The sequence below is a fragment of the Dryas octopetala genome, chromosome 7 (assembly GCF_963921425.1).
Source record: "Dryas octopetala chromosome 7, drDryOcto1.1, whole genome shotgun sequence".
In the NCBI taxonomy this organism is placed as follows: Eukaryota; Viridiplantae; Streptophyta; class Magnoliopsida; order Rosales; family Rosaceae; genus Dryas; species Dryas octopetala.
Window position 1 is genome coordinate 15,364,389 of NC_141372.1, and position 25,758 is coordinate 15,390,146.

General features: G+C 36.8%; 1 protein-coding gene and 1 long non-coding RNA gene across 2 annotated transcripts; one reads left to right on the forward strand and one right to left on the reverse strand.

Annotated features, from left to right (window-relative positions):
• Positions 1 to 356: 356 nt before the first annotated feature.
• LOC147280028 (uncharacterized) lies at positions 357 to 2,855 on the forward strand. Its single transcript, XR_015123563.1, has 3 exons — positions 357 to 936; positions 1,481 to 1,536; positions 2,698 to 2,855. It is a non-coding gene; the product is annotated as an uncharacterized LOC147280028 (long non-coding RNA).
• Positions 2,856 to 10,557: 7,702 nt separating this feature from the next.
• On the reverse strand, positions 10,558 to 25,273 carry LOC147280029 (TMV resistance protein N-like). Its single transcript, XM_086252114.1, is given in 9 exon segments — positions 10,558 to 11,085; positions 11,201 to 11,860; positions 11,957 to 12,041; positions 12,153 to 13,870; positions 13,969 to 14,247; positions 14,349 to 14,461; positions 14,464 to 15,437; positions 23,997 to 24,008; positions 24,759 to 25,273. Coding segments are annotated over 9 exon segments (4,866 nt in total). The 5' UTR covers positions 25,256 to 25,273.
• Positions 25,274 to 25,758: the final 485 nt, after the last annotated feature.

Sequence of the window (25,758 nt, forward strand, 5' to 3'; positions counted from 1 at the left end):
TAAATTAGGATGATCAAATTAATAAATTAATTTCTCTTATAATTTTTATTTTTAAGGTTGATACATGAATTTTTAAAGTTAAATAGTATGTTAGCTAAATAACTGTAACGACCCGACCCAAATTTTCACTGGAAAATTAATTTGTTTTATTTAAATATTTATTTATTTTTTTTAGAGGTCTTTAAAGAATGTTGATTTGTATTTTAAAGAATTTTGAGATTTATTGGAAAATAAAGGGCTTTGATTTAAATTTTTATTTTTGTTTAATTTGGGGTTTGACCCAAAGTTGACTTTTAAAATAAATGGGATTTCGATTTTGACTTCGGGTCCGTTAGATAGGGTTCGATTCCACAATTTCATAGACACGTAGCACGCGTCATTTCGAGTTACGGTTTGGAAGATACGGACATGTGAAGTGAGGGGCAATTTTGTAAATTTGTAAAAGTGGGTTTTAAATACCCAAAAATCAGAAAATTTTTCTGATTTTTCTCTCACTCTCTAGAATCTTCTCCAAACATCTCTCTCCCTTTATTTCTCTCTCTCTCTCTCTCCACGGTACCCACTCTCCACCCCTGCACCTTTCCCTGCGCGCACCAGCCCAGCCATCCCCCCCTCACCTCGCCGTCGACCACCACTTGCCGACCAGGCCCCTGGCTCCGGCGAGCTTCCCCCCAGGCGCCGACCACCCCCCGGCCTCCTCTCTCCCCGAGTTCTCTCTCTCTCCCCCTTTCCTCTGTGCGCGACCAGCTCAGCCCAGCCCAGCCCGGTCAATTCCGGCCACTACCCGACCTGCCCAGGCCACCGGCGAGCCCCCAGCAACCTCCCCCTTACAGCCCAGCTCCCACACGCGCGAGAACGAGGCCAGAGGAAGCCCAGCCGCCGCCACTGCTCGCCGGATTTCCGGCCAAATCTCAGCCCATTTCATCCCTATTTTTGGTGAGATTTCTTCCTCTTCCTTTGGGTTTTCATTTTCCTAATTGATGTTGAATTATTTCGAGTATATAGGAATTGGAAATTTCTGGGTTTTGAAGCCATTTCGGGTTGTTCTTTAATTTTCGGACTAGAGGGCTGTTTTTGTCGTTTTAAATAATAAATTCTATTCCTATAAACCCCAATTGTGGTTTAAGATTGAAGGATTGAGTGGGTTTGAGGAATTAGGCATTTCTTGGTTGAATTTGGAGTTGGGGCAGCCACTTTGGACGGCTCCTGCAGTGAGTCCGAACCCCCGCTGTCATTCGTAAATAAAGGAGTAATTGTGGGCAATTGTGGAGTGAGTTATTGATCTTGGTTATGACGTTTCTGGTTAGGCTGAGCCGAAGAGCTTCCGGAGTGTTTATGTAGGAGTTTTGGGTCTACGAGTGGAGGTTGGGAATCGTCAAACTAGATTGGGAGGCGGGTGTGACGTTAAGTTAAGCACATAGTTACATTTAAGTGCCTTGAGTCGGAACTAATTATATTTCGTCGATTGTCTATTTTATAGGCGAGACGACCGCGGCTAGGAACGATTCGGCGGAGGATCGGAGCTAGGATATCACTGTGAGTGGACTAACTTTTAATCTTTCTGAAATGTTTTATTTTGAAAATGTTTATGAAAGCTTATAATTTAATTTATAATTGTTTTCTAATTATTGTTTGAGAAATAAAAATCCTTGAGTTGGTTGTTTAATCTTTAATAAGTTATAAAAATCGTATCATTTTAATTATTCCGTATTGTTGATTTTAATTTGGGATTTGACCAATGGCAATGGATTTCGGATTTCAAAATGTGTTCATAAATAAGTTTTAAAACCTAGATTTACATGTTGATTTTTCTGAGTTGTTGGACCTTGGAAAAGAATCTAGTCTCTTGTTTCATTCACGTGGTTTACTTAATAATTTGGGTATTGTCGAAAGTTTGGATTTGTTTCATGTTTATTTGAAATAATACACTTTGGCATTTTGATTTATGTTTTGTTGGAAGGTTTCGATAATATTTGCTTTTGATGAGAAAAGATTTATTATTTGATTATGAAAAATGGTTTTCAAACCACCCTTTGCAGTACCCTCCAGGTTATCAGATTTAATAGGTCTTTGGGACCCATCACGATGCACATATAGGCTTTGGGCCGTGTGTCGGGATGTTTCGCCCTTTGGGGGCCGCTCTGCGTGCACGTACGACAGAATTTGTGGCTCTGCATGCGTATGACAGATTCTCGGCTCTGCGCATGTATGACAGATTATTTATGGCTCTGCATGCGTATGACAGATCCTCGGCTCTGCGCATGTATGACAGATTCTATGGGTATCTGACTGGTGTGTGTTTTCAACTGTTAAGTATTTTAAGTGATGAGTTTATGGCAGTAAAAGGTTTTTAAGTAAGACGGTTTCAGTTGAACAGTTTATTGATTTTCAATATGTTGAGAATGTTTGAGAAGAAAGTTTTCAGCTCAAGTTATTTATTTATAAATTGACAATATCGATTTCAGTTTGAGAACTTGGACTTTCAAAGTTTGATTTTCAGCTCGGGATTTTATTATTTCACTGAGAAATGGTTTTAAAAACTGGGGGATTTCAAAGGACATTCTAAGATTTTAGAGTTAAACGTGTGTAAAATGGTTTTCTAAAAAGATATTAAATCTTTGATTTCATTTTCATTTGATTGTCCACTCACTGAGCCTATCTCACCGTTTTCTTGTTTTGTCTTAAATTGTCCCCCAGGTAGTAGCATTGGTGGAGGTCGAGCCAAACGCGTCGAGGCAAATTACATCCATTTTCTGCCCCCGGATCTTGTAGGGATTCATTTCCATTTTAGAAGTTCCTATCCGTAAATGTAATAATTGCTGTAATAGGATTAGTAGCTCTGATAACCACTCTACAAATTTTAAGTGGGATTTCTGTGGAATTGTTGGGTCTGAGACCCTATTTGGTTGTGGTAGAGGTGGTTGCTGTATAGAAGTGCTTTTTAACAGGTTTGAAATTTCTGGGTTAGTCCATTTTCAGGGGAAGTTCTGCCGAATTTTCGGTAGGATTTTCCTTGAATTTGGATTCCCGCAGGACCCCTCCGGGTTTCTGGGCGAAACTCGGGGGCGGTCCTGTCAATAACTAATATTTTTCATACTACCCTAATAATATATTAACACTAACATGCAATATATGACAAAATAAACACAAATCTAACACATACATATATATCAATTAAATTAAACATAAATAATTTTTAACATATTTTTAGCTCTAACAAATTTTTAACTACAACACATCAACATACAACCACAAAAAACAAATATCCAAGACATAGAAAAACCTTGTTGCCAAATCAAAATCTCCACCCAAACCTTGCTGCACCAACGGGTAGGCCTGCAAAATAAAACACAAAAAATCATAGTTTAGATCCAAATCAAACACAAAAAATCAGACCCAAATCAAAGGCAAAACTAAAAACTCAACCTAAAAATCCAAGGATGCACAAAATGAAACACCAATCGATCTTTGTTACACCTTTGCCGATTGAACCTGAAAAAAAAAAAAGAAAATAAAACCCAAAATCAGATCTGTTTGAAACCCAAAATCTAATAAATCAGAAACTCAAATCGAAGAAGGAAGACCCAAAATCAACACAAAAATACCCAAAATCAAACTCCAATCAACCTGAAATCGTGTTCAAACAAAGGAAGACCCAAATCAAACCCCAGCCGATCGAGTTCCAAAGGCCGCACCTGAAAATAAAGAAAAAAAGAATATATTACGAAGAAGAAGAAGGGAAGAAGAAGAAAAGAAGAAGAAGAAAAGAAGAAAAGAAGAAAAAGAAATGAAGAAATGAAGATCACTGTGAACTGAAATAAAGAAAGAGGCGCGCGGCGAAGGAGAAGAGAAAACGCGAAGGAGAAGGAGAAATGAAAGGGGGAAGGCTGCACAACGTAAGTAGGTTAGAGCAATCCAGGCGGTTTGGAACGCCAGAATTAAATATGATGGCGGTCCAATCCGCCAGGATTGAATTTGACTGTCAACGGGCCTTCTGAACGCGGGAATTTTCCCGCTTGTTTAATCGTGGCGGATAACCGCCAGGAATGAGTAATCCTAGCGGTTTAATCCGCCACAATTGAGTAATCCTGGCGGTCCCGTCCGCCAGGATTGAGTTCTACTCTCAACAAGTGTTCTGAACGCGAGAATTTTCCTGCTTATTTAATCCTAGCGGATATAACCGCCACGTATGAGTATTCCTAGCGGTTTAATCCGCCATAATTGAGTAATACTGGCGGTTTTATGTGTCCGCCAGGAATAGAGTAGCATTCGCGTCGGATAAGACTAATCCGCCAGCATTGTCCGCCACAATAGACAGTTTTTGTAGTAGTGAGAATAAACTTCCTCATCACTATGCAGTGATATGAATCGAGTTGAGGACTATAGCCCATCGTGTCATTTATTTTGCTTTTGTACGTTCTTCTGTCACTTTATTTTCATCTAAACTTGGAAATAGATAGCTTTTGTTCATATATACATTTAATAGCCCCAGGCCATCATCTGATTTATGTTCTGTCAATATATACTAATTGCATATAGGCTAAAGGGTTGAAGAGATTGACTAAATGCATTTAGTATGTGAATATAGACTAAATGCATATAGTTAATTTCATCCACAACATAGAGGGTTCTATTCATATATGCATTTAATTAGTCTATTTGATTTCCTTGATTATCTTTCATTGGCTTTTTTCAAACTTTCAATAATTTGTTTTCTTTCATGTTCATTGTTTATCATTTGTGATTCTTCTTTGTTGCCTTTTTGGAGACATATTGTGAGACCCGGAAATTTTCAAATTTATTTTGTGATTTTTCCTTATTTTCAAAAAAAAATTTTATAGAATTTATTTGTTAGAAAATCTAATTTTTTTCACCTTGAGCTTTAAATTGTTTGACCAATTTTGACTAGGGTTTTGACCCAAATTAGAACTTTAAAAGGTAGTACTTTTACTCACGAACCCAACGGTGCAAGTCTCGTATTATTCCGAGTCGGGAGATTATTTTATGAATTTCCTAAGTTTTCTTAGTTTGTGGAGGTTGAAATTTTTGAAATTTTTCTAAAGGGCAAATTGGTAATTTGACCTCATAGTTAATTAGTACTAGTCGATACGAGTCCGTAGTATTTTTCGGGGTATTTTTCTGAGTCCCAAGCTATTTTTAATTAATTTTTGAAGTTGGAGAATATATAAAAAAGAAAAATAAAATAGGAAACCACCAGATCGCGCCACGTGGCACGATCTGGAGCGTCCATCGCTGCATGGCAGCAAGATCTGATGGCTGCATGTGCAGCCAAGTGTTAGTGCACATGCCACGTGTCACTTCCTCATTGGCCCATTTTGTGACGGTTGACTTGAGTTAACCCAGTCAACTCGGATGAGTCAACCGAGTTGACTCACTCACTCTCCCTATAAATAGTGGCGTGAACCCAGCTGATCTTCATCCCATTTCAGCCGCACGCTTCCCAAGAGAGAGCTTCTCTCTCCTCTCTCCTCCTTTCTCTCTCTTCTTCAATCTTGTTTTGAGTTTATCTTGAGTTCTGGAGCTCCGATCGACGATCCGATTTCGCCTACGCGATCGTGGCGACGAGCTCTTCAATTCTAGTAGTGTGAAGGCTATGTTTTGGTGAATTTTTAAAAAAATCATTTCTGAGCTCCATAGGTAATTTCTTGATCCCTGTCGAACTTCTGCTAAAATTTTGTTAAATTAATCTCTTGTTAATTAGGTTCTTTTAATCTTGTTACTTAGCAAGTCTAGTAGTACCGAGACTCTGCCCGTGGGAAGTCTTCAACAGGTATACCCTCAACCCAGCTTATTTAACCTGCTATTATTTAAGTTGTGGTTATAGACGGAACGCTGTTTAACTGTTATTATCAAATGAACTTAATAAATATTGAGGCCATATCAGTGGTAACCAAATAACGTGATGACTAAGGTCAGTCCATGAGCATACAGGCGTTGGGTACTGAGCCAGAGCTCCCTCAGTTTCCCCATGCACTGACCTGGTCACGTTGTGGGTTCATATCTGATCAACCTCCTCGACAATATATTAAAATAGATATAGAAACCACACGGTCTGACATGACTGTTTGCCTCGGGGTGCAAGGTCATATCGGATTAATAATTCAGAGAAGCCTAGCAGTTACGCTAGTGCCAAACCTCTGAATTATACCTGGTCTTAACAGACAAGGTCATCGATTTACGTGAAGACCGTTTTTTACACCAGTTGTTGTCAAACTAGATACTCCAATTACCTAAAGGAGGTCGTTGCGACGTGGCAAATTGTGATTTGTACTCGAGAACAAGCAAAAGCTTTGGACGCTAGGTAGGGGGACAACACACTCTGACTAGTGGATTTCCTGCATGTACTATATAATAAATACTGTGTGATAAAGATGCATGTTTTTGATTGGCATATCTGCTTGGTTTTATGATGATGAGAATGATGACTGTTATGCATATTCTCGTGAGATTGTTATTGTGTTTGACTTGAGAGTGAAAGGTCCCTTACGGTAGACCCTGGGTTTCGATCCCCAAAACCTCATGAGGGGTTGTACGGACGGACTGGTCGATTGTCCTTCTTGGGAGGCCAGTCTAGGCGGTATAACCATGAAATGGCCACTTTCGCTACCCTGTCCCAGTCAAATGACTGCAGGACTTTGTTATATTTTTGTGAGAGGGTAGTTAGCCCTAACGGCTGGTCAACAGGTATGATTCTGAACTTGGGCCCGGAAAACTGTATTTTGAAAATTGTATGAGCATGCTACTCGTTTTACAAAGCTTGACAATTGGTTTGTGTTGTGCATTTGATTTTAAATTATCTCAAACTATTTTTCAAACCTAGCAGGGAGTTCCCTGAGGGGAAGCAATGAACGTATGTGATGCTCACCCCTACATTGTTGTTTTTCTCCCTCTCAGGTGCTGCGCGTGTGGACTTTGACGGCCTCGATTAAGGGGGTGGTGGTGCGGTCTCGAGCTTGTCAACTCCTGTGTTCCTGTTTAGTCAGTATATTTCCTTGGGCAGGTCCTTGGTGTCCTTTTACTATCTTTATATACCCTTGGTCATATCTTGTATATACACTGAGTCCTTGGGTTGTCTACTTTTGAATTATCGAGTCTATATAAACAGTTTCTTTGAAGTTACTCTAAACAATAGTAGCTCCGAGGGTTGGTTTAATTATGAATTAATTATTTCTGAATAAACTTTCCGCTGCAAACTCAAGCACTCTGATCCAACCCATTTTTACTAAACCAAAAGGCTTAACCTATTTTGTGGATATTTGAGATTATAACACTGGGGGATTGGTTGTTGTAGTCTCAGGTATTCTCAAGATAGGTGCCTCTGTTACGTACCTGGGTTTCGGGGCGTGACACATATCCTCTAATGATTGGAAAGGTTTTTATAAAATGTCATTCTTTATTGTTCATGATTTTCTTCTGCTGCTCTTTTGCAAACTGAACTCTGTCAAGCTATTTTCATGTTCTTTTCATTTACTATCTCTTTCCATTTTCTTTTCATTTTCTATCTGTAAATGTCATAGTTTTGGTTAGAAATTTACTTAAGTTGAATTTGATGATAGTCAGTTGCATTTTGTGCTCCATGATGCAATAAATTATTTAGCTTTCCTCACTATGCAGTGGCACACTACAAAAAAGCTAATAGACAACGGGTAAAAACCGTTGTCTAGTGTGCTCAAATACCGTCGTCTAATTGACCGACATCTATTGGGGTACCAATGGACAACTTCTTTTGTCTGTTGTCTTGTTTACACTAACACAATGGTTTTGAGTATCCAACCATTCTATATTGACCCTTAAAAACCCAAGGTTTAGAGGAAACTGTTGTTGAGTGCCTATCTAGACAACGGTTTATACGTAAAGACAGATGTGTGAAAACATGTTACACAACGGTTAAGATTACAAAATGCATGTATTTTACAACTGTTTTATGTAGAAAAAGGACATCAAATGCCTATTACGACAACAGTGTTTTGCTAATAACCGTTGTGTAGTTGTTTTAAAAATAGTTGGTTGTCATGTTTATAGGTCTTTCATACTACAATTTTGAGATGAAACCGTTGTCTTTGGTCATTAAGAACATCGGGTTCTAGACATACAACCATTGTGTGAGGTACTCATTTCAAGTTTATTCCACCTCATATTCCCACTAACTGAATTAGAAAAATAACAAGAATGATGCTGATTATGATGATATGTATTGGATTGAAATTGGAATATCACATAAAGGAATAATCTGTGGAAGAGGGCAGTCTCTATTTGTGGTACTGTTTTTAAATTTTTTATTGACTGAAAAATAAAGGGTAAGGGGTAGCCGTTGACGTGGATAGTTGCCGTTGCCGACCACTTTTGGCATCAATAATTGAGTAGGGATTGTAGAGAATTTTTACCGTTGGCTAGTTTTTTCCTATTTTGCCCTCGATCACCAATTGTTTTCAGCACCTAGTTATTTAGGGTTAATTATAAAGTGATCTGCTTGATCTTTCTAAATTGCTTTGATAATTTTGATGATTGTAAGGGTTAATTATGCGCACACCCTTAAGTCGTTTTATCCTCATTTCATAACTTATGAGGTTTCAGAAAATACAATGGCATCCCTCGAGGTTTTAAATCATTTTTACATAATCTCGTCTATTAAAATTCCTCAAAAAAGTATTAGCATCAATATAAAAATATTTAAGGATTAATTTACACAAACACATTCTATCGTACTTTTATATAACTCCTAAGATTCCATACATTACAGTAAGGCTACTGAGGTTTTAACATGTATTTAATTTCACACAATTCCTTAATCAAAACAAACGTGATTTAACAAAACCATAATATCTTTCTAATAAAACAATTCCAAAACAACCTCACAAATGTCAATGTATATATATTTAATTGGCAAGTTCTTAAGACAAACCTATCTTCGTAAACATTAGATAAGTTAGAGTTTGTGCATCTATGTTTAGTCTAAGTTGGTGAAGATTATCAAGTTTAGTCATGGGTGATCGATGTGCTCAAATGTTTTAAGCTCAGATTGTGGTGTTCGAGTTCATCTCCATCCTAGATGAGGTAAGTTAGTGATCATGTATTCATATGTGTCATCATTGTGGTTTATTTGATTTTTACTGAAAAAAGGCCACGTTTTATACAATTTGGTAATTCTAGTTTAAACTTTCATTAAAACTTATTTGGGAGTTACTTTGCTATAGACACTATATTTTAAACACATAATCAATTCATAGAAAAAAAAAAAAAAAGAAAGCCCATAATCAATTAATCATGTGAAAATATGACAAATTCACCAACCAAAAATATTCACCAAATAGCTTTAGAAATTCATTAAGAGCAATATGAGAAATTGAGAACCTTCTTGTCTTCAAAATATATGTGGCCAAATAAGATGAGACGTGTTATTTTTAAAATTTTTTAACTCAATAACCAAACACTATGTTTTCTTGTTAACCCCAAAGCTTCCCTCCCTCTCCCCCCCATCCTCTCTCTCTTCTCCCCAATCTACTATAGTGCTAGGGCTCTAGTTAATAATTTGACAGTTGCATATATGTAAAGCTCTGTTTTTTTTTTTTTTTTTTCCAGAAATTTTCCTCTGCAACATCACAATTTCTTCTCCTCTTCACTTCTCTTTCCTCAGCAAAACACCACAACACCCCAACGAATACACATTTGTACACTCAACAAATAACAAAGCAAAGATGTCCTTGGGTTCGCAGTAGAATATGCACTAAAATAAATATACTTTTGAGATTGAATAAACAAAGTGTGGTGGCGTGACCTGGCATGATCATCTAAGGAAAAAACTAAAATAGACCTTGCATGCACAACTTAAACAACACATAGAAAAGTTACACTAGTCTAAACATAAGGGGTATATGAGATTTTGAATTGAAATGATCAAGAGTTATAACGTGATAGAGAAAAAAAGACTATATATTATACTTCAAAATGATTTAGACCTCTTCACTATATATACATGCAATCTTCCAAGTTTCATAGAAGCACTACTCAATGGTTAAACACTTAAATTATCCCTCCTTAAGTAAGAGAATAAATAACATACAATCTGTCAAGTATGAAAACAAATGATATTCTTATAACCAAATAATGAAGCAACGAATTTAGCATAAGAAAATATCTAGCACAATCTGTAATAGGTACTAGAGAAAGGAATTGTTTCTCTTCCCCCATTGGGAAGGCAGCCAGTACTGGTTAAACAATACAAGTCAACCATGCATCGATTTCTAACTCTTCTTCCTTGTCACCTTTCAATGCGATCATAGTTCCGTGCCAATGACTTAATGACTTTGATAATCACTGAGTAATATCATGTACGTGTGCAACAAGCAAAAGGAAATATCAAACAAGCTATTGCACTAGCCCAAATTAAAAGTAACAAAATTTGATCTAATGAGAAAGGTAAAAGGCTACTAACAAGTTACAACTCCCACGTACGTCTGCCCTAGCTTGTACTTCATTTTGAGATCACTAAGCTTTCTTAACTAATATTCTTTCATGGGTTCCGGTGTTATATATTGATTACCATAAATACTCTGCTAATTGTGTGCAGGACAGACTGTTGCGGAGGGTCAATGTTTGTACAAGCTCTTCCACATCCTCCTTGAACACTAGACGTAGGGCACATTCACGAACTCCTAAGCCAACTGGGTTATTGGATTCAACAGTTGCACCAATGCGATTACATTGATTCCACGATTGAGGAAACTCAGTACGTGCTATGTATATGAACCGAATGATATCGCATGCATGCATCCCCATCAGTTTAATTATATGGCACCCATAAAGGAGTTCACCGCCACAAGAAACATTGGTGTCCAGAGTACAAATAAACCCATGAGTAAACTCTAAATCAGGAGTGTTGAGAATGACGCTTGGATGTTTGTGCATCGATACAGAAACACAGACAGCAATCCCTATCCAATCATCATCATTGAACAAATTTGGAGGCACTTGGATTCGCGCATAGTAGTCTTTGTTCAAATGCATGAACCACTTGGGAATTTCAGTTCCAGTGAATGTATGTCCAAAGTGTTTAGCAGACGAGAACTGTTTGAAAATAAAGAAAAAATTCAAATGTGAGATATTAATTTCTCGAGAGATCAAATTCTAATATGGGAGAGAGCGAGAGAGAGAGAGAGAGAGAGAGAGAGAGAGAGAGAGAGAGAGAGAGAGAGACCATATATCTAAAATCACTTTCACATTCCTCTGCCGTTAGCTGACTTGAGACATTTTCTCCAGAAGTATAATTTTCTTTTCCAGCATCCAAATCCAATTCACGACTTTCCAACTTTATGAAATTTAACCAATCTGTTACCAGCAATTTATTATAATCATCAAAGGAAATATCTGAGCTGCGTAATATACATTGGGTGATTGCCTGGACAAACCCTTGTAAATTTTGGTGGTACAAAATACGGAGCCCGCACATTTGAACCTTTACATCAGGACTATCGGTTTTAAAGGAAGCGCATATTTTTCTTGATGATTCGTGAGTGAACCAGTCAACATTCATCATTGCCCGCGGTATGTAAGTAACTAAAAGTTGAGGTTTGACAGCTGATATTCTATTTAGCGACAGAACTAAACCTATCTCATGATCAGAATATTTACCCATTTGGAGTTGACAAAAAACATGATAATCATCTCCTAATATAGGCCTGTTCACTTCAACTGATACACATAGAGCAAATCCCATCCACTTCTTACTCATACGTAGATTTGATGGCAGATCTATTGACATGTAGGACCTAACTTGAGGGTTGAACCACTCTGGGCTTCCATTTACAAAATAATTATAGCCATGACATTTATGGTTTAGTCCCTGCAGGAAAAACTGATAATTAATATGAGAGAGAGAGAGAGAAAAGAGAGAGAGAGAGAGAGAGAGAGAGAGAGAGAGAGAGAGAGAGAAAGAGACCTCAAGGTATCTCGGAAGAAATGACTCAATGTTCTTTCTCAGCAGAATTATGGAACCTTCTTCAGAACTTAGAATTAATGACTCCCTGCAATAATGCAATATATACCAAATACAAGAAAAACGTCGACAATTATGAATTTAACAAGTTTTAATAAGAAGCAATGTAAGTAATTCTCAAAAACTTTAAATTCTATACCATCTCAACATGTTATCCACCAGATTATACCACCCAGATTCACATGTGTCTCCATTATCTTGGTTTTGATTGCAGTACTGTTGGAGTCCAGAATACTGCATCACTGCAGTTTGGATAAACCCTGCAACATCTTGTTCATATAGTAGACGAATCCCACATTTCTGAACCTCAATGCCTTGGTAGGTTTCAAATGAAGCCTCCATTGCACCTGATTTATTTAACAGCTCTGGAAAGCTCACACAAGGTTGATAGAAAATACAAAGAGGAAGAGATATTGAACTCGTGTAGTTGTGCTGTTTACTGCCATTCAAGAGAAATGGTTCCATTGAAAATTCTTGAGTTTTCAATTTGCACTGACAGAAGTAATTAGAAGTTTCTGAATCTGATTCAGTGAGAGAGACATCAGGGGGTCCCTTGAGTAAGACAACAGCAGCAACCCCCATCCACTTCTTATTAGATTTCAATCCTGGAGGTATTGAGATTACTATGGAATCACCAATAACTGTATTGCTGAACCACTCTGGAATTTCATTTTGGTTACAAGACAAACAATAGCGATTTATACTATGATCCATTAGCTGCAACCTAAGAAAAAAACGTTTGACATAAAATCTACTATACTCTCTTCTGACATCAGAACCTGAAAAACTACTATACCCTCTTGTGAAGTTGCCCCAACTTAAAGTACAACGTTCTTGATTCATGGATGAAATGCGGGTATTGACAATAGTTGTTCCCAAGACAGAAGAATATAGTCTGTACTGATTCGGAAAATCTATCAGTGAAGTACAATCCTTTGCTTCCACATGTCGAACACTTAATGGAAGCTTCTTAGGGAGCAATTGAAGACTGCTACAATTGCTCAAGTTGAGAGATTCAAGCTTGGAGAGTTGAGAGATGCCATCTGGTAAGCAGGTGAAATTATTATCACTCAAATTTAAGTCTTTTAAAGATAATAAGCTGCCAAGATCATCTGGAAATTTTGGTCTTTCCATTAGACTGCAATCACTTAAATTTAGATATGTCAAAGAACTTAAACTTGAGAAGGAAGTAGGCAACAACAAGCTCATGGAGACAAGGCTCTTTCTAAGCCATGATTTTGAAGGTAGATCTTCATCACATCCTCGGATGGATAGATATTTTAGATTTTTCATATCTGCAATGAAAGAAAAATCTCTTACAGTAGTTCCACTTATATCAAGCTCCTCCAGAAATTCCACACAATCCAGATTCTCAGGTATGCCATCAAGTTTTGTGCAACCTGTTAGAATGAGACTTTTCAGAGATGTCAGATATTTAATGGTACTTGGAAGAACCAAAAGGCTTTTGCAGTCCCCTAAATGCAACAAAGTAAGACCAGTCAAGCGTTCAATTGATGGAGGTAATTCCTCTATGGCAGTCCCATCTAGATGAAGCTCCAACAAGCTTTTCATATTTCCTTTAATTTCAGGAAACTTCTTGAGTCTTAAGCAGGTGGAGAGAGTAAAAGTTTTAAGAGATTCCAAACTAATTGAAGGTGGAAGGCTCTTAACAGATTTGCAATCTCTCATATTCAACAAAGTAAGTTTTTTGAGATTTCCAATGGATGGGTGAACCTCAACCAATCCTATACAACCTTCAAGCACCAAAGTCACAAGATTTGGAACCTCACTGAAGTTTGGGGTCTTGATCAAGTATTGGGAATAACTCATATCGATAAATTGTAGCCTGGTCCAGTTCTGAAAGAAGTCAAAAAATAATCATATGATTTGAAATAAATAATTGGTTGCTATAGTTAAAAATTTAAAAATGCATATATAAGAATTAATAATCTTACTTTTTCTCCACTCCATAGTTGTTTGATGCGGCTTGAATACATTCTGAGTTCAACAAGCTTGTTTGACTGAAAGTTTGAAGGAAAATAGTCGAATGGATATTCATGCCATTCCAGAAATTGCATCTCCTTAGAAAGACATTTGATGTTTCCGAAAAAGTTCCCGTTCCAAATTTTGAGTAATCTTAACTTGTCCATATTTGAGAAGGGATCAGTAATGAAGTGAACCACCTCCTCTTTTCTTGCTAAATTGAGGACTATGCCTTGAACTTTACTCGTTCCCTAATAAAGAAGAACAAAGAATAAGTTGTTAAGCACACAATTCATATAGCAAACTACAAAGACAATAATAATTAGTTTTCCAATCTCTGAATCTCTCTTACCTTATTTTTTACAAGTACACGGATGATATCCTCACGAAGCCACAACCTGCTACGCTTTCCAGGGTCTTCACCACATTCTTGACGAACTACTTCCCAACCCAATTCTTGTATCAATCATGCATCCACAATTTTCTTCCAAATAGAGTTACTAAAGATTTCTCCATGAGAACTTCTATATCAATGTTTGGACTGTAGCCACTACTTTCTAGTATTCTTGTTACATGATCTTTGTCCTCTCCTTTAAAGAAACACACAATGTCCAAAAATACATTTTTTTCTGTAGTTGACAAACCATCAAAACTTATTTTTAAAACATCAATAATTTCTTTTTTAGGATTTGCTTTCAGTCTATCCAATTCACTTGCCCATAGTTTTGCGCTTCGACCATAAAGAAACAAACCCAAAACTTTAATAGCTAATGGAAGACCATTAGCATATTTTAAAATATCCTTTGATAGCTTGAGAAAGACTTCTCCAACCTGGTCTTTCTGGAAGGATTTCCAACTAAAGAGTTGTAGAGCTTCATCATCAGTTAATAGCTTAACCTTATATGTTTTATCTACTCTACATCCGCACAACACATGTTCATCTCTTGATGTTATGATGATTCTGCTCCCTAAACCAAACCAACTGGGATCACACAATGCTTCCACTTGTTCAAACTTATCCACGTCATCAAGAATTATAAGAACCCTTTTGGTACATAGTCTACGCCTTATCACCTTTTGCACATCAATATTTTGTATATGTACGTTACTTTCCAACAACATATCAGAAAAAAGCTGCTTTTGTAAATGAACTTGACCTTTTTTCCCAATTTCCTCTCTAACATTGTCAAGGAAGCTGTAAGCTTCAAAATGAGCACGTATCCTTTCGAAAACTACTCGTGCAATAGTTGTCTTACCAATTCCCCCCATTCCCCAAATCCCAATGACCATACGAACATCAAGCAACTCGAGCTCTAAGAATGAAAGCATTTCTCTTACGTGAGAATCCATCGCAACTAAATCCTTCGATACACTTAACATTGTTCGATGTAATTGAGTGAAACTACTTTCTACAATATCTTCAATAATTTTGGATTCATACCTGTACATAAATAAATAAATAACCATCATATATGTAAAACAACAATCATATGTGGATAATGTAAAGTTTTATAATGTTTTCCATTTTCTTTATTTTGATTAGAAGGGTCATAGATTTTATCTCTTATTTATTTGAGTGACAAGTGACATTCACGAGAAGTCATGTTTTATTGGTTAAAAAACTTTTTCAGTTAGTGCTGGCAATATTTGTACTCCTATATATAATAGAAATTCTCTCTGCAGGACGTTTGAATGAATGCATATGTTTTATGACTTTTTTTTCACCATTTGATCTTAAACTTGTTATGATTTAATTATTTAGGGTATAAATCATCAATCGAGACCTATTCCTTGGTTTTAACTCTCATGATTTTGAGTTCATTTCCTCGGTTAGAATCTAGGTGTTAACTTTCGAGTTTTGGGCAATACCCTAACACGTTGAACCCTGTAAAAAATAGCCTAAAAAATGACAAAATGTCATAGAAATACCCATGTTCATTTTTTAGTTAAAGAACGGACGTCCTATAGAGAGAATTTGTGTATATATAATATATATAACTGCTAAGTGGGAAGAATAATATATCAAACAATTATGTACAGATAACTTTTTGTTTGACAATTATGTGTTTTGATGAAAATTGACAATAGGTATATATATAGATGAGCCATGATTTACCGGAATAGAGGAAATAAACGGTTACTTCCTATGTTAATCAGTCACGTGATTTAAAACTGGGGTGGGCATGCACGGTTCGGTTTCCGAACCGTGTGGCTAAAACAGAGAACCAAACCGATGATGTCGGTATTGGAAGAACGGCGACCGAAACCGAACCGGAGACCCTTTCAACCGACAAGGTCAACGGATGCTACCGATTTGGTGCAATTCGCTTTCGGTTTTACATTTGAGACAAAGGCGAGAGAGAAAAGAGCAGAGATCTCATGAGGGCCGAGATCCGCCACCAGCGAGAGAGAGAGAGAGAGAGAGAGAGAGAGAGAGAGAGAGAGAGAGAGAGAGAGAGAGAGAGAAAGATGAGAAGAAATGCAATGCCTGCTTTCTGAAAAATCATGACGGAGACGCTGGAGACAGAAATCGGAGAAAGAGAAAAGAATGAAAGAGAGGGATAGAGAGGAGAGAGAGAGAGAGAGAGAGAGAGAGAGAGAGAGAGAGAGAGAGAGAGAGAGATACGGCGGCGCAAAACTTAGGAAGACAAGTTATAGGGTTTTAATGTTTTAACTAATGAATAATAATCATCTAAAAAATTAGAGTTTAGTCCTTCTAATATTTTTTATTTGAAAAAAAACCTTATGGCTTTTTTTTTTTTTTTTTTTCCAAATAAATCCTTTATTTCTTCTAAATAAAGCCCTTTGAGTCTTTGACCATTGCCTTGTCAAAGAAATATGTCATTATTTTTTTATGAGGATATAGGGTACGGATTCACTTCCTACCTTCTTAGGGTATATAGAATGAGGTTTGTGAAGGTTGCATGTTAGGTTTTAACTATGAGATTTTGAGTGGATCTCAGAGTTAAAACATAATGTAAAGTCGACAAACCAAGGCTTGAGGAAGAAGTAAAAATGTACTGTAGAAAAATCGAAAAATGGCCGCCAAGCGCTCGGCGCCTGGTATGTATGAAAAAATTAGAAACTAATGGACCAATATTATGTAACATGGAATGATTACAATATTATTGGACTTTATTTAGAATTTTAAAAGCTATAAGGCTTTAGTCAGTAAATTGTAAAATTAAAAGACCTAACTTGATCATCCGTTAAACCATCATATCCGATTTTCCTTGATTGAAATTCTACGAGCGCTGGGCACGATTTTACTGAAATGCAGTCGCGCGTCCGCCGATGTATGTTTAGGGAATTTTGAGTTAAAAAAAAAAAATATATATATATATATATGCTCACTTTTAAGCCTTCCTAAAAGTTTTTAGGAACATTTCAATAGTTTTCTAGAAGTTATTTGAGCAAACTATAATTTAGTATCTCAATTTGTCACATTTATACTACTTGGTACCATATATTTAATTTTCGACTTTCCAATACTCTACTTTAATCTCTTGCTAAATACTTAATTTATTAAACATAGCCATGTGGACAAATAAAGTATAAAAAATTATAAAAATAAAAATAAAATAGAAATAAATTGTAAACAAAATTCTACAATAAATTAAAGAAAACACCAAAAACTAAGAAAAAAACAGCCCCCTCCCCTCCCCCCCCAAAACCAATCCCCAAAATCTCTCATCTTCACCCACCCTCGGCCACTCAAATTAAAATAAAATTTAAAAATAATTAAAAGCAAGAACACCAAGAACAACAAGAAAAACAAGACACCAAAATGAAATCAAAAGCCTATCTTTTTTCTTTTTGTAGCTTACAGGATGATTTAAGAAAAAAAAAAAACAAAACAAAACAAAAGTTACCATAATGTTATATAAGAACCAAAAAAAAAAAAAAAAAAAGATTTGGCCATGCCGCTGTTGGCCACAATCATGACATTGGCAACCATACCTTGACCATCAATGTCTGCATCATCGTGCTCAAATGGTTGCAACCTACAAACCCCAAAACTTCTTTGAACGTCATCCTAATTAAGTAGAAATCTCCTCGACCTAATTAAAAATGGGAATTAAGTAGAAACTCTTTAGGTTCTAAAACCAAATTGTTACTCGGTTTCTCGAAAGGTTTGAATGACTTAACCTTACAAGGCAAGTCAAACCTAGGACTTAAGATGGTTCACCTAGTGACTAAACTAGGGACCCGCCTCAAGATGTGACGACCCGACTTAACCCTAATAAAGTCAACGGTTTTCGTAAAGTTAGAATTTAGTGTAACATTTTCTTGTCAGACTAGGGACTCCACTTACCTAAAAGTGATCGTTGTGAGGTGGTGAATTAAGCATGACTTGGACTCTAGTTACCGGAAAGTTGTCTTTTTTACTACAAATTTATTTTAACTAACTTTTGAAAATTTATTCCAACAATGTTCTGAATTTTAGCTAACCTCAAAATATTTACATTTTATTTAACCAAAAGCATCAAGTAAATTATCAACAAAAGAAAAAAAATAAAGCAAATTCTATGAGCTATTTTCTCTCTCCTCCTAGTCACATTTATGTAACTAAAAAGTAAATCCTATAATAGGTAAGGTGATAGATAACTTGTTGGAGCAAGGTTTTAAGACAAAATTAGTCAGAATAACTAAGGATAATAGTGTGATTATAATAACGTCACATGGTGCATGTTACGGATCCACGTGTTATAATATGGGTGGGCAACAGGTTTATAAATTTATGATTTAGAGTTTTAGATTTTAATGATTGTACATATGTTATAATTTTAATGTATTAGTCACACTGCCACGTGGTGTACGTCAAGGTCAAGTGGAAAAATATCTCAAGTAATGGTTTAGGAAATCTTGTAGGCCCCGTTTGGTTGGCGTAATAGGGGCTTCAGAATGGGAAAGTAATTCAATTTCCATGTTAATTTGGTAAGTGTAACCATGAGAAAGTAACTCATTTCCCATGTTATTGATTAGAGAAAAAAAAAAAAAACTTACCATAATGTTACATAGAAAAAAAAAAATAGAGAGAGATTTGGTCGGCAATGCCACTGTTGGCCATAACCACAATGCTGGAAACCAAACCTTGACCAGCAACACCATCGGCATCATCGTGCTCAAACAGTCGCGATCTACAAATCTCAAAAATTCTTTGAATGTCGCCCTAATTAAGTAGAAACCTTCTCAACCTAATTAAAAATGGGAATTTAGGTTCCAGAAACCAAATCGTGACTCAGGTTCTTGAATGGTCTGGAATGACTTGACCTTACGAGGCAAGTCAAACCTATGACCTGAGATGGTTCACCTAGTGACTAAACTAGGGATCCGCCTCAAGATTTGACAACCCGACCTAACCTTATTAAGGTCAATGGGTTATGTAAAGTTAGAATTTAGTGTAATGTTTTCTTGTCGAACTAGGGACTCTAGTTACCTGAAAGTGATCGTTGTGATATGGCGAAACGTGAATTGGACTCCAGTTACCTAAAAGTGGTTGTTTTGACTACAAATTTATTTTGACTACCAACTTTTGAAAATTTACTCTAACAATGTTCACTATTTTAGCTAACCTCAAAATATTTTATATTTTATTTAACCAAAAGCATCAACTAAATGCTCAACAAAAGCAAAATATAAAGCAAATTCTATTAGCTATTTTCGCTCTCCTCCTAGCCACATTTATGTAACCAAAAAGTAAATCCTATAATAGTAAGGTAATAACTAACAAGTTGGAGCAAGGTCTTAAGACAAAATTAGTCAGAATAACATGTACTAAGGATAATAGTGTGACCATAATAACGCAACGTGGTGTTACGGATCCACGTGTTATGATATGGGTAGACAACAGGTTTATAAATTTAGGATTTAGGGTTTCAGATTTTAATGATTGTATACATATTATAATTTTAATGGATTGGTCACACCGTCACGTGGTGTCACGGTGAGGTGGACAAATATCTGAAGTTAATGGTTTAGGAAATATCGTAGGCCCCGTTTGGTTGGCGTAATTGGAGCTTCAGAATGGGAAAGTAATTCATTGCCCATGTTATTTTGGTAAGTGAAAGCATGCATGGGAAATCATTTCCTACTCCATGGGAAAGTGATCCCCCAAAAGGGGGAAAATGAAACCTTCCAATAAACTTTGGTTTGCATTTCATTTCCCATATGAAAGCATTAATTACACATTTTTAAGACTAAATTTCCCCCATCAACATTTAAAAATATCAATTATGTCCAATTATTTTCCACGGAAAAGCATTAATTACCCACTTATAAGACTATGTATGATTGGAAAACTAATTAACATGGGAATGATTTTCTATGAATTCAATTTACGAACCAAACTGTGAGACGACGCCATAAATATTTCTATATTTCATTTTCAATATATTTGAATTTTTGGTGATTTATTGGAAAATTTCTAGAATTTCGGTGAATTTTGGGAAGTAGAAAAGACTTATTTTAATTTTCCGCAATTCATTTTAAGGAAGTTGAAATTTTTTGGAAAACGGATGAAGTAAAATTTTTGTTTTCACTTAATAGGAATATAATACTGTAACGACCCGACCCAAATTTTCACTAGAAATTTAAATTTTTATTTAATTATGTTTTAAGAGATTTCTTTTAAAGGATGTGGAATTGTATTTTAAAGATTTTGAGATTTATTTGAAAAATAAAAGGGTTTTGATTTAATTATTTATTTATTTGTTTTAATTTGAGCTTGACCAAAAATTGACTTTTAAAATAAAAGTGCTTTTGATTTTGACTGTGGGTCCATTAGATAGGTTTCGAGCCCACGATTTCATAGACACGTAACACGTGTCGTTTCGAGTTACGGTTTGTGAGATATGGGCGTTTGAAGCGAGGGGTAATTTCGTAAAATTGACAAATTGGGTTTAAAAACATCAGATTTTTTTTAAGAAGTTCCTCTCTCTCTCTTGAATTTTCTGGCATACTCTCTCTCTCTCTCTCTCTCTCTCTATCTTTCTCTCCCCGCACCTACACCCACAGACACACACACACTCTCACTTTTTCTCTCCCCGAGCTCACACTCTCCCCTCTCTTCTCTCACCGGCGCGGCCAGCCCCAGCCATCTTCACGGCGACCAGAGGCCTATGACGACACCTTCCTACTGGTGGTCTCAGATTGCTCATCCGACCAGACACGACGACGCATCGACGCGAAAACAGTCCGACCACCCCACCGGTGATCTCTCAACTCCGGCGACATTGCGACCTCCGACCACCCCAGATCTCTTCCTCTCGACGAGCCGAGCACAAAGGTGTCATCACCTTGCCAAGACGACCACCGTACGCGGCGATTCGAAGAAGAGAAGCTCGCGGCACCTCCGGCGGGTTTCGTGTTCTCCGGCCAACTCCGGCCACCGTTGGCCTCGACCCAGGTATCAAAATCGATCATCTCTTCATTTTCTACAAGTTTGTATGACTGGTTTGGCCTGATGTTGACCCGAATAGGAAACCCGTTTAGACCACCCACGACCACCGCGGATCCACAGCACTTGGTGGCGGTGCAGGTGTGTTTGAGGTAGTTTCCAACCATTAAAAATCCTAGGACCCTTGTGGGGTGTTTCCGACCATTAAAACTTAAGGAGAAAGTGAAATTTGCAAAAAATCCCTTTTGGGCTGCCACCTCAGGCCGCCACCGCTGTGTTTTTGGCCACCCACCGACTGCCCAATAGTTTTGTGGTCTTCTTTAGCCCCTTAATAACATGTTTGCTCATGCTAGGTGATTTGAAAGTGCTCAGAGAAACTGAACTGGGAATCAGGACACAAACGGACGCTTTATCAATACCAATCGGCACTCAGACAAGCTCTGGCTAAGGTTTAACCTATAATTCTCTCTTTCGTAATAGGTATGGATTTTGGATAAGTATGAGACGTTGGTTTGGAGATTTGAGATTGATTAGGAGTTTATTATTATTTTTCGGAGTTGAGTTAGGTTGATAAAGTATCGTCTCTCGGCTATTTCTAGTGGCGAACGAGTGTTGAATCGTGAGATGGAAACAAATCTCGGGAAAGATTGTGCATAGCTCGGAAAATACTGTGAGTGGACCCTTCTTCCTTAAACTGATTTATGAAATTTATGTTTTTATTTTGGTTATTTAAGTTTGATTTAGAAATAACAAATGTGAGCGAACTTTGGTTTTTAAATAAAATCATAAAAGATTTCATTAATCCTATTACGCATGATGGCTTGAATTTGTTTTGGGATTTGATGAAAATGTTAGATTTCGGATTTCAAATGCTTCATAAGTAAGTTTTTAAAACATATATTCACATGTTGGTTTTAGTGAGGATGTTGGGTTTTGGGAAAAAAAAATTTAGTTTCTCATTTTATATACAAGGTTCGTTTAATATTTCGGTTTTTGTCGAAAAGTATTATTTTAATTTATGTATATTGAATTTGATTCGGATTTCGTATGTTGGCCTATGGATTTTAAGTTTCTTTTTGAAAAAGTACCTTGATATTTATTCTTGGTGGAAAAAAAAAAGGATTTATGATTTGGTTATGGAAAAATGGTTTTCAAACCACCCTTGCAGTACCCTCCAGGTTATCGGATTGGATCGGTCTTTGGGATCCATCACGGCACACATATAGGCTTTGGGCCGTGTGTCGGGATGCTTCGCCCTTTGGGGGCTGCTCTGCGTGCACGTATGACAGAATTGTCTGCACGTGCTGATTTTATTCACACGTGTGTATGGCCAGGATATTGCCTGCACGTGTTGGATTTCACTCCACGCGTGTGTATGGCCAGAATATTGCCTGCCCGTGCGATGCAGGAATTCCGCACAGGTGTATGGCAAGGATTATTCAGGGTATATAGCATGGTGGACAATGAATTTGGCTATTTTCAGAGATTATTAAATATGATTTTAAGTGAGGGATTCTTTTAAATTCTATCAAGGTTGTTACGATGTTTTACGGTTCGTTTGTTTTAAGAAATTGTTATCTTGAGAAAATATATATTATTTTATTGGATTTTTTTTAAGTTTAAATAAAATTTATGGTTTTAAACTGAAGGATTTTCTGAAACAGGAAGTTTACTTTCGTTTTCGTTTTTTTTATTAAACTGTCCACTCACTGAGTTTGTCTCACGGTTTATCTTGTTTTGTTGTTTCCCCCCAGGTAGTAGCTTTGGTGGAGGTCGAGCTAATAACGTCGAGGCATTTACGTTCATCTCCCTAGTCAGAACCAGTAGGCGCCATTTTTATTTTCGGTGTAAAAATTCTTTGTAATAGATTAGTAGCTCTGATAACCACTTTTAAATTTTAAGTTGGTTTTCTGTGAAATTGTTGGGTCTGAGACCCTTTTTGGTTGTGGTAGAGGTGGTTGATGTTTAGAAGTGCTTTAACAGGTTTTGAAAATTTTGGGTTAGTCCATTTTCTTGGGAGGTTTTGCCGAATTTTCGGTAGGATTTTCCTTAATTTTGGATTCCCACAGGACCTCTCCGGGTTTCAGGGTGGAATCCGGGTGCAGTCCTATCAAATACTCATCGAGAGATGTTCGTAGAATTTTTCGGGGTATTTTCTCAAGTCCCGAGCTATTTTTTTCGGATTTTAGAAGTTATGAAAAATTTAGAAAAATAGGAAAATAAAATTTGGAGCAGCGACACGTAGCGCGATCTTAGAATTGATCACGTGCCACACTAACACATCAAACAGACGGTACTACACTGTCGCTAGGCCCGTTGATAGGAAGACACGTGGTGCCATCTTGAATGTCCACGCGAGGAGATCAAACAGCCCAGAATCATCCCCGCGTCTGTTTGAGGGACCATGTGTCAGTTAAAAACCCTACAAGGCGTCTGGAGGCGTTGCGCGTGTACCCTACACGCCACATTTTACGCTCTCAGCTACAATAGTCGCAACATGTTGCCTTCTCTCATTCATATGTCCATGTGTTCTCGGATTGGCTCCTTTTGTGACGGTTCACCCGGGTCCACCCAGTGAGTCATTGAGTTGGCCGAGTCAACTCGCCAGTTTTTCTCTATAAATAGGTCCTTCGCTCTTTAGCTGTCATTTTCAGCGCATTTTTGAGTTCTTTCTAGAAATGAGAATATTTGATATTATAATACTCGAGAATTGGGTGTTTTCAAGATAAGTCCCATTGTTATGTACTCAAGTTTTGGGTCATGACACAAACGAGGCCTTAGAGATTCTCTCTAAGTGCATTATATTAAGCAATCAACAATCATATTTTTTTATAATTACTTTTTACCCTTTGTGGATTTTGAATTTTGATTGTTGTCTATCTTCCATGAAAGTTCTGAGAATAAGGCCGGTAAATAAACTCTATAGTTTCTTATAAAAGTAAAGCAATCTTCCTAGGAGGTACAGTTTGCTTAATTACTCTTGTGTTTGTTTGGAATTCGTGTTGTGTAGTTAGTGTAGAATATGAATATGCCTCATAATAGGTTAGAGTTTCCAAAGTGTATTTGCCATTTTTACCTTTTAACTAGGTATTGTGAAAGAGACTATAAACTCTAACCTATGTATCTATCCATGTATAGGAGGCACATTATTGTTCTTACAATTTTTTTTTGATCAAATTGTTCTTACAAATTTTTATGTTTGGTTACAGGTGCGTCTTGGCCGCAATGCAAAATTCAAAATTATATGAAAAAACACAATAAATTAAAGGGTTTAAATTTGTTTCAATTATTTACTTTAATGGGCAGATTAAATGGATATAAGAAAATAATGAACAAAAGTCAATGGGATAAAATCAAAAGAACAAATGCCATCCAGAGAGACTACCTACTTCAAAAAGAGCATCTCTCCACCTTTTCACCTTCTCTGGATTGTCTTTAAAGGCTTGTTCATGCTTCCACAAGGCTCCCTGGAAATTCCCTGTTTGCTTTCGTACCTGAGATGGATCCACGTCATAGAAAATTGGAAGTACAGTTTGTTCTATATTCACTTTCATGCATTCAACAGTCTTTGCAAGCTCATCCAAGCACCATGTTGAATCAGCGTAATTTCTTGAAAGAATGACAATCACAAATCTCGACTCTTCGATTGCTTTCAAGAGATCTTGTGAGATGTCTTTTCCCTTCTTAAGCTGTTCGTCGTCTCGAAATGTGAATATTCTTTTCTGATTCAAAGCAGCATATAAATGATCTGTAAAATTTCTGCGGGTGTCTTCACCTCTGAAACTAAGGAAGACGTCGTATGTCCATCGAGTAGTAGGAGGAGAAGAAGAAGAAGAAGAAGTATTTGTTTGGGTGGCCATCAAAGGAGTACTGGAAGGTTACTGCTCAATTTATGATCAAGATTACAGAAAGGTGTATGCAAATAAAAACTTTGCATTTCTTCCTAATTATAATTATAGGGCTTGGTTTGCTGAAATGTCATAGAAATTTCCGGGTTTAAAAAAATCCATTATTCCTACTAGGGTAAGTACTGGAGTTACTTTCCTATTTTGATATTCCATAACTACAATCAATCATTCTTAATTAATTAATGTGAAGTGATGACAAATAAATTATGGAAAAAGTTGACCAAAAAAAAAAAAAGGTTTTTTAGCAAAATACCCACCTGAATTTTGACTCGATTTGCATGTTACCACCTAAATTAAAAATTGAAGCAAGTTGCCCCCTGAATTAAATTTTGTTTGCAAGTTACCACCTCTATCCAAATCCTCATGGGTTTTTTGGTCTTTTCATAGAGAAGAACTTGGGTGGGGAAGCTTTTGCCACCTCACCATGCTGAGTGGCAAGGCCCAATCAATTACAA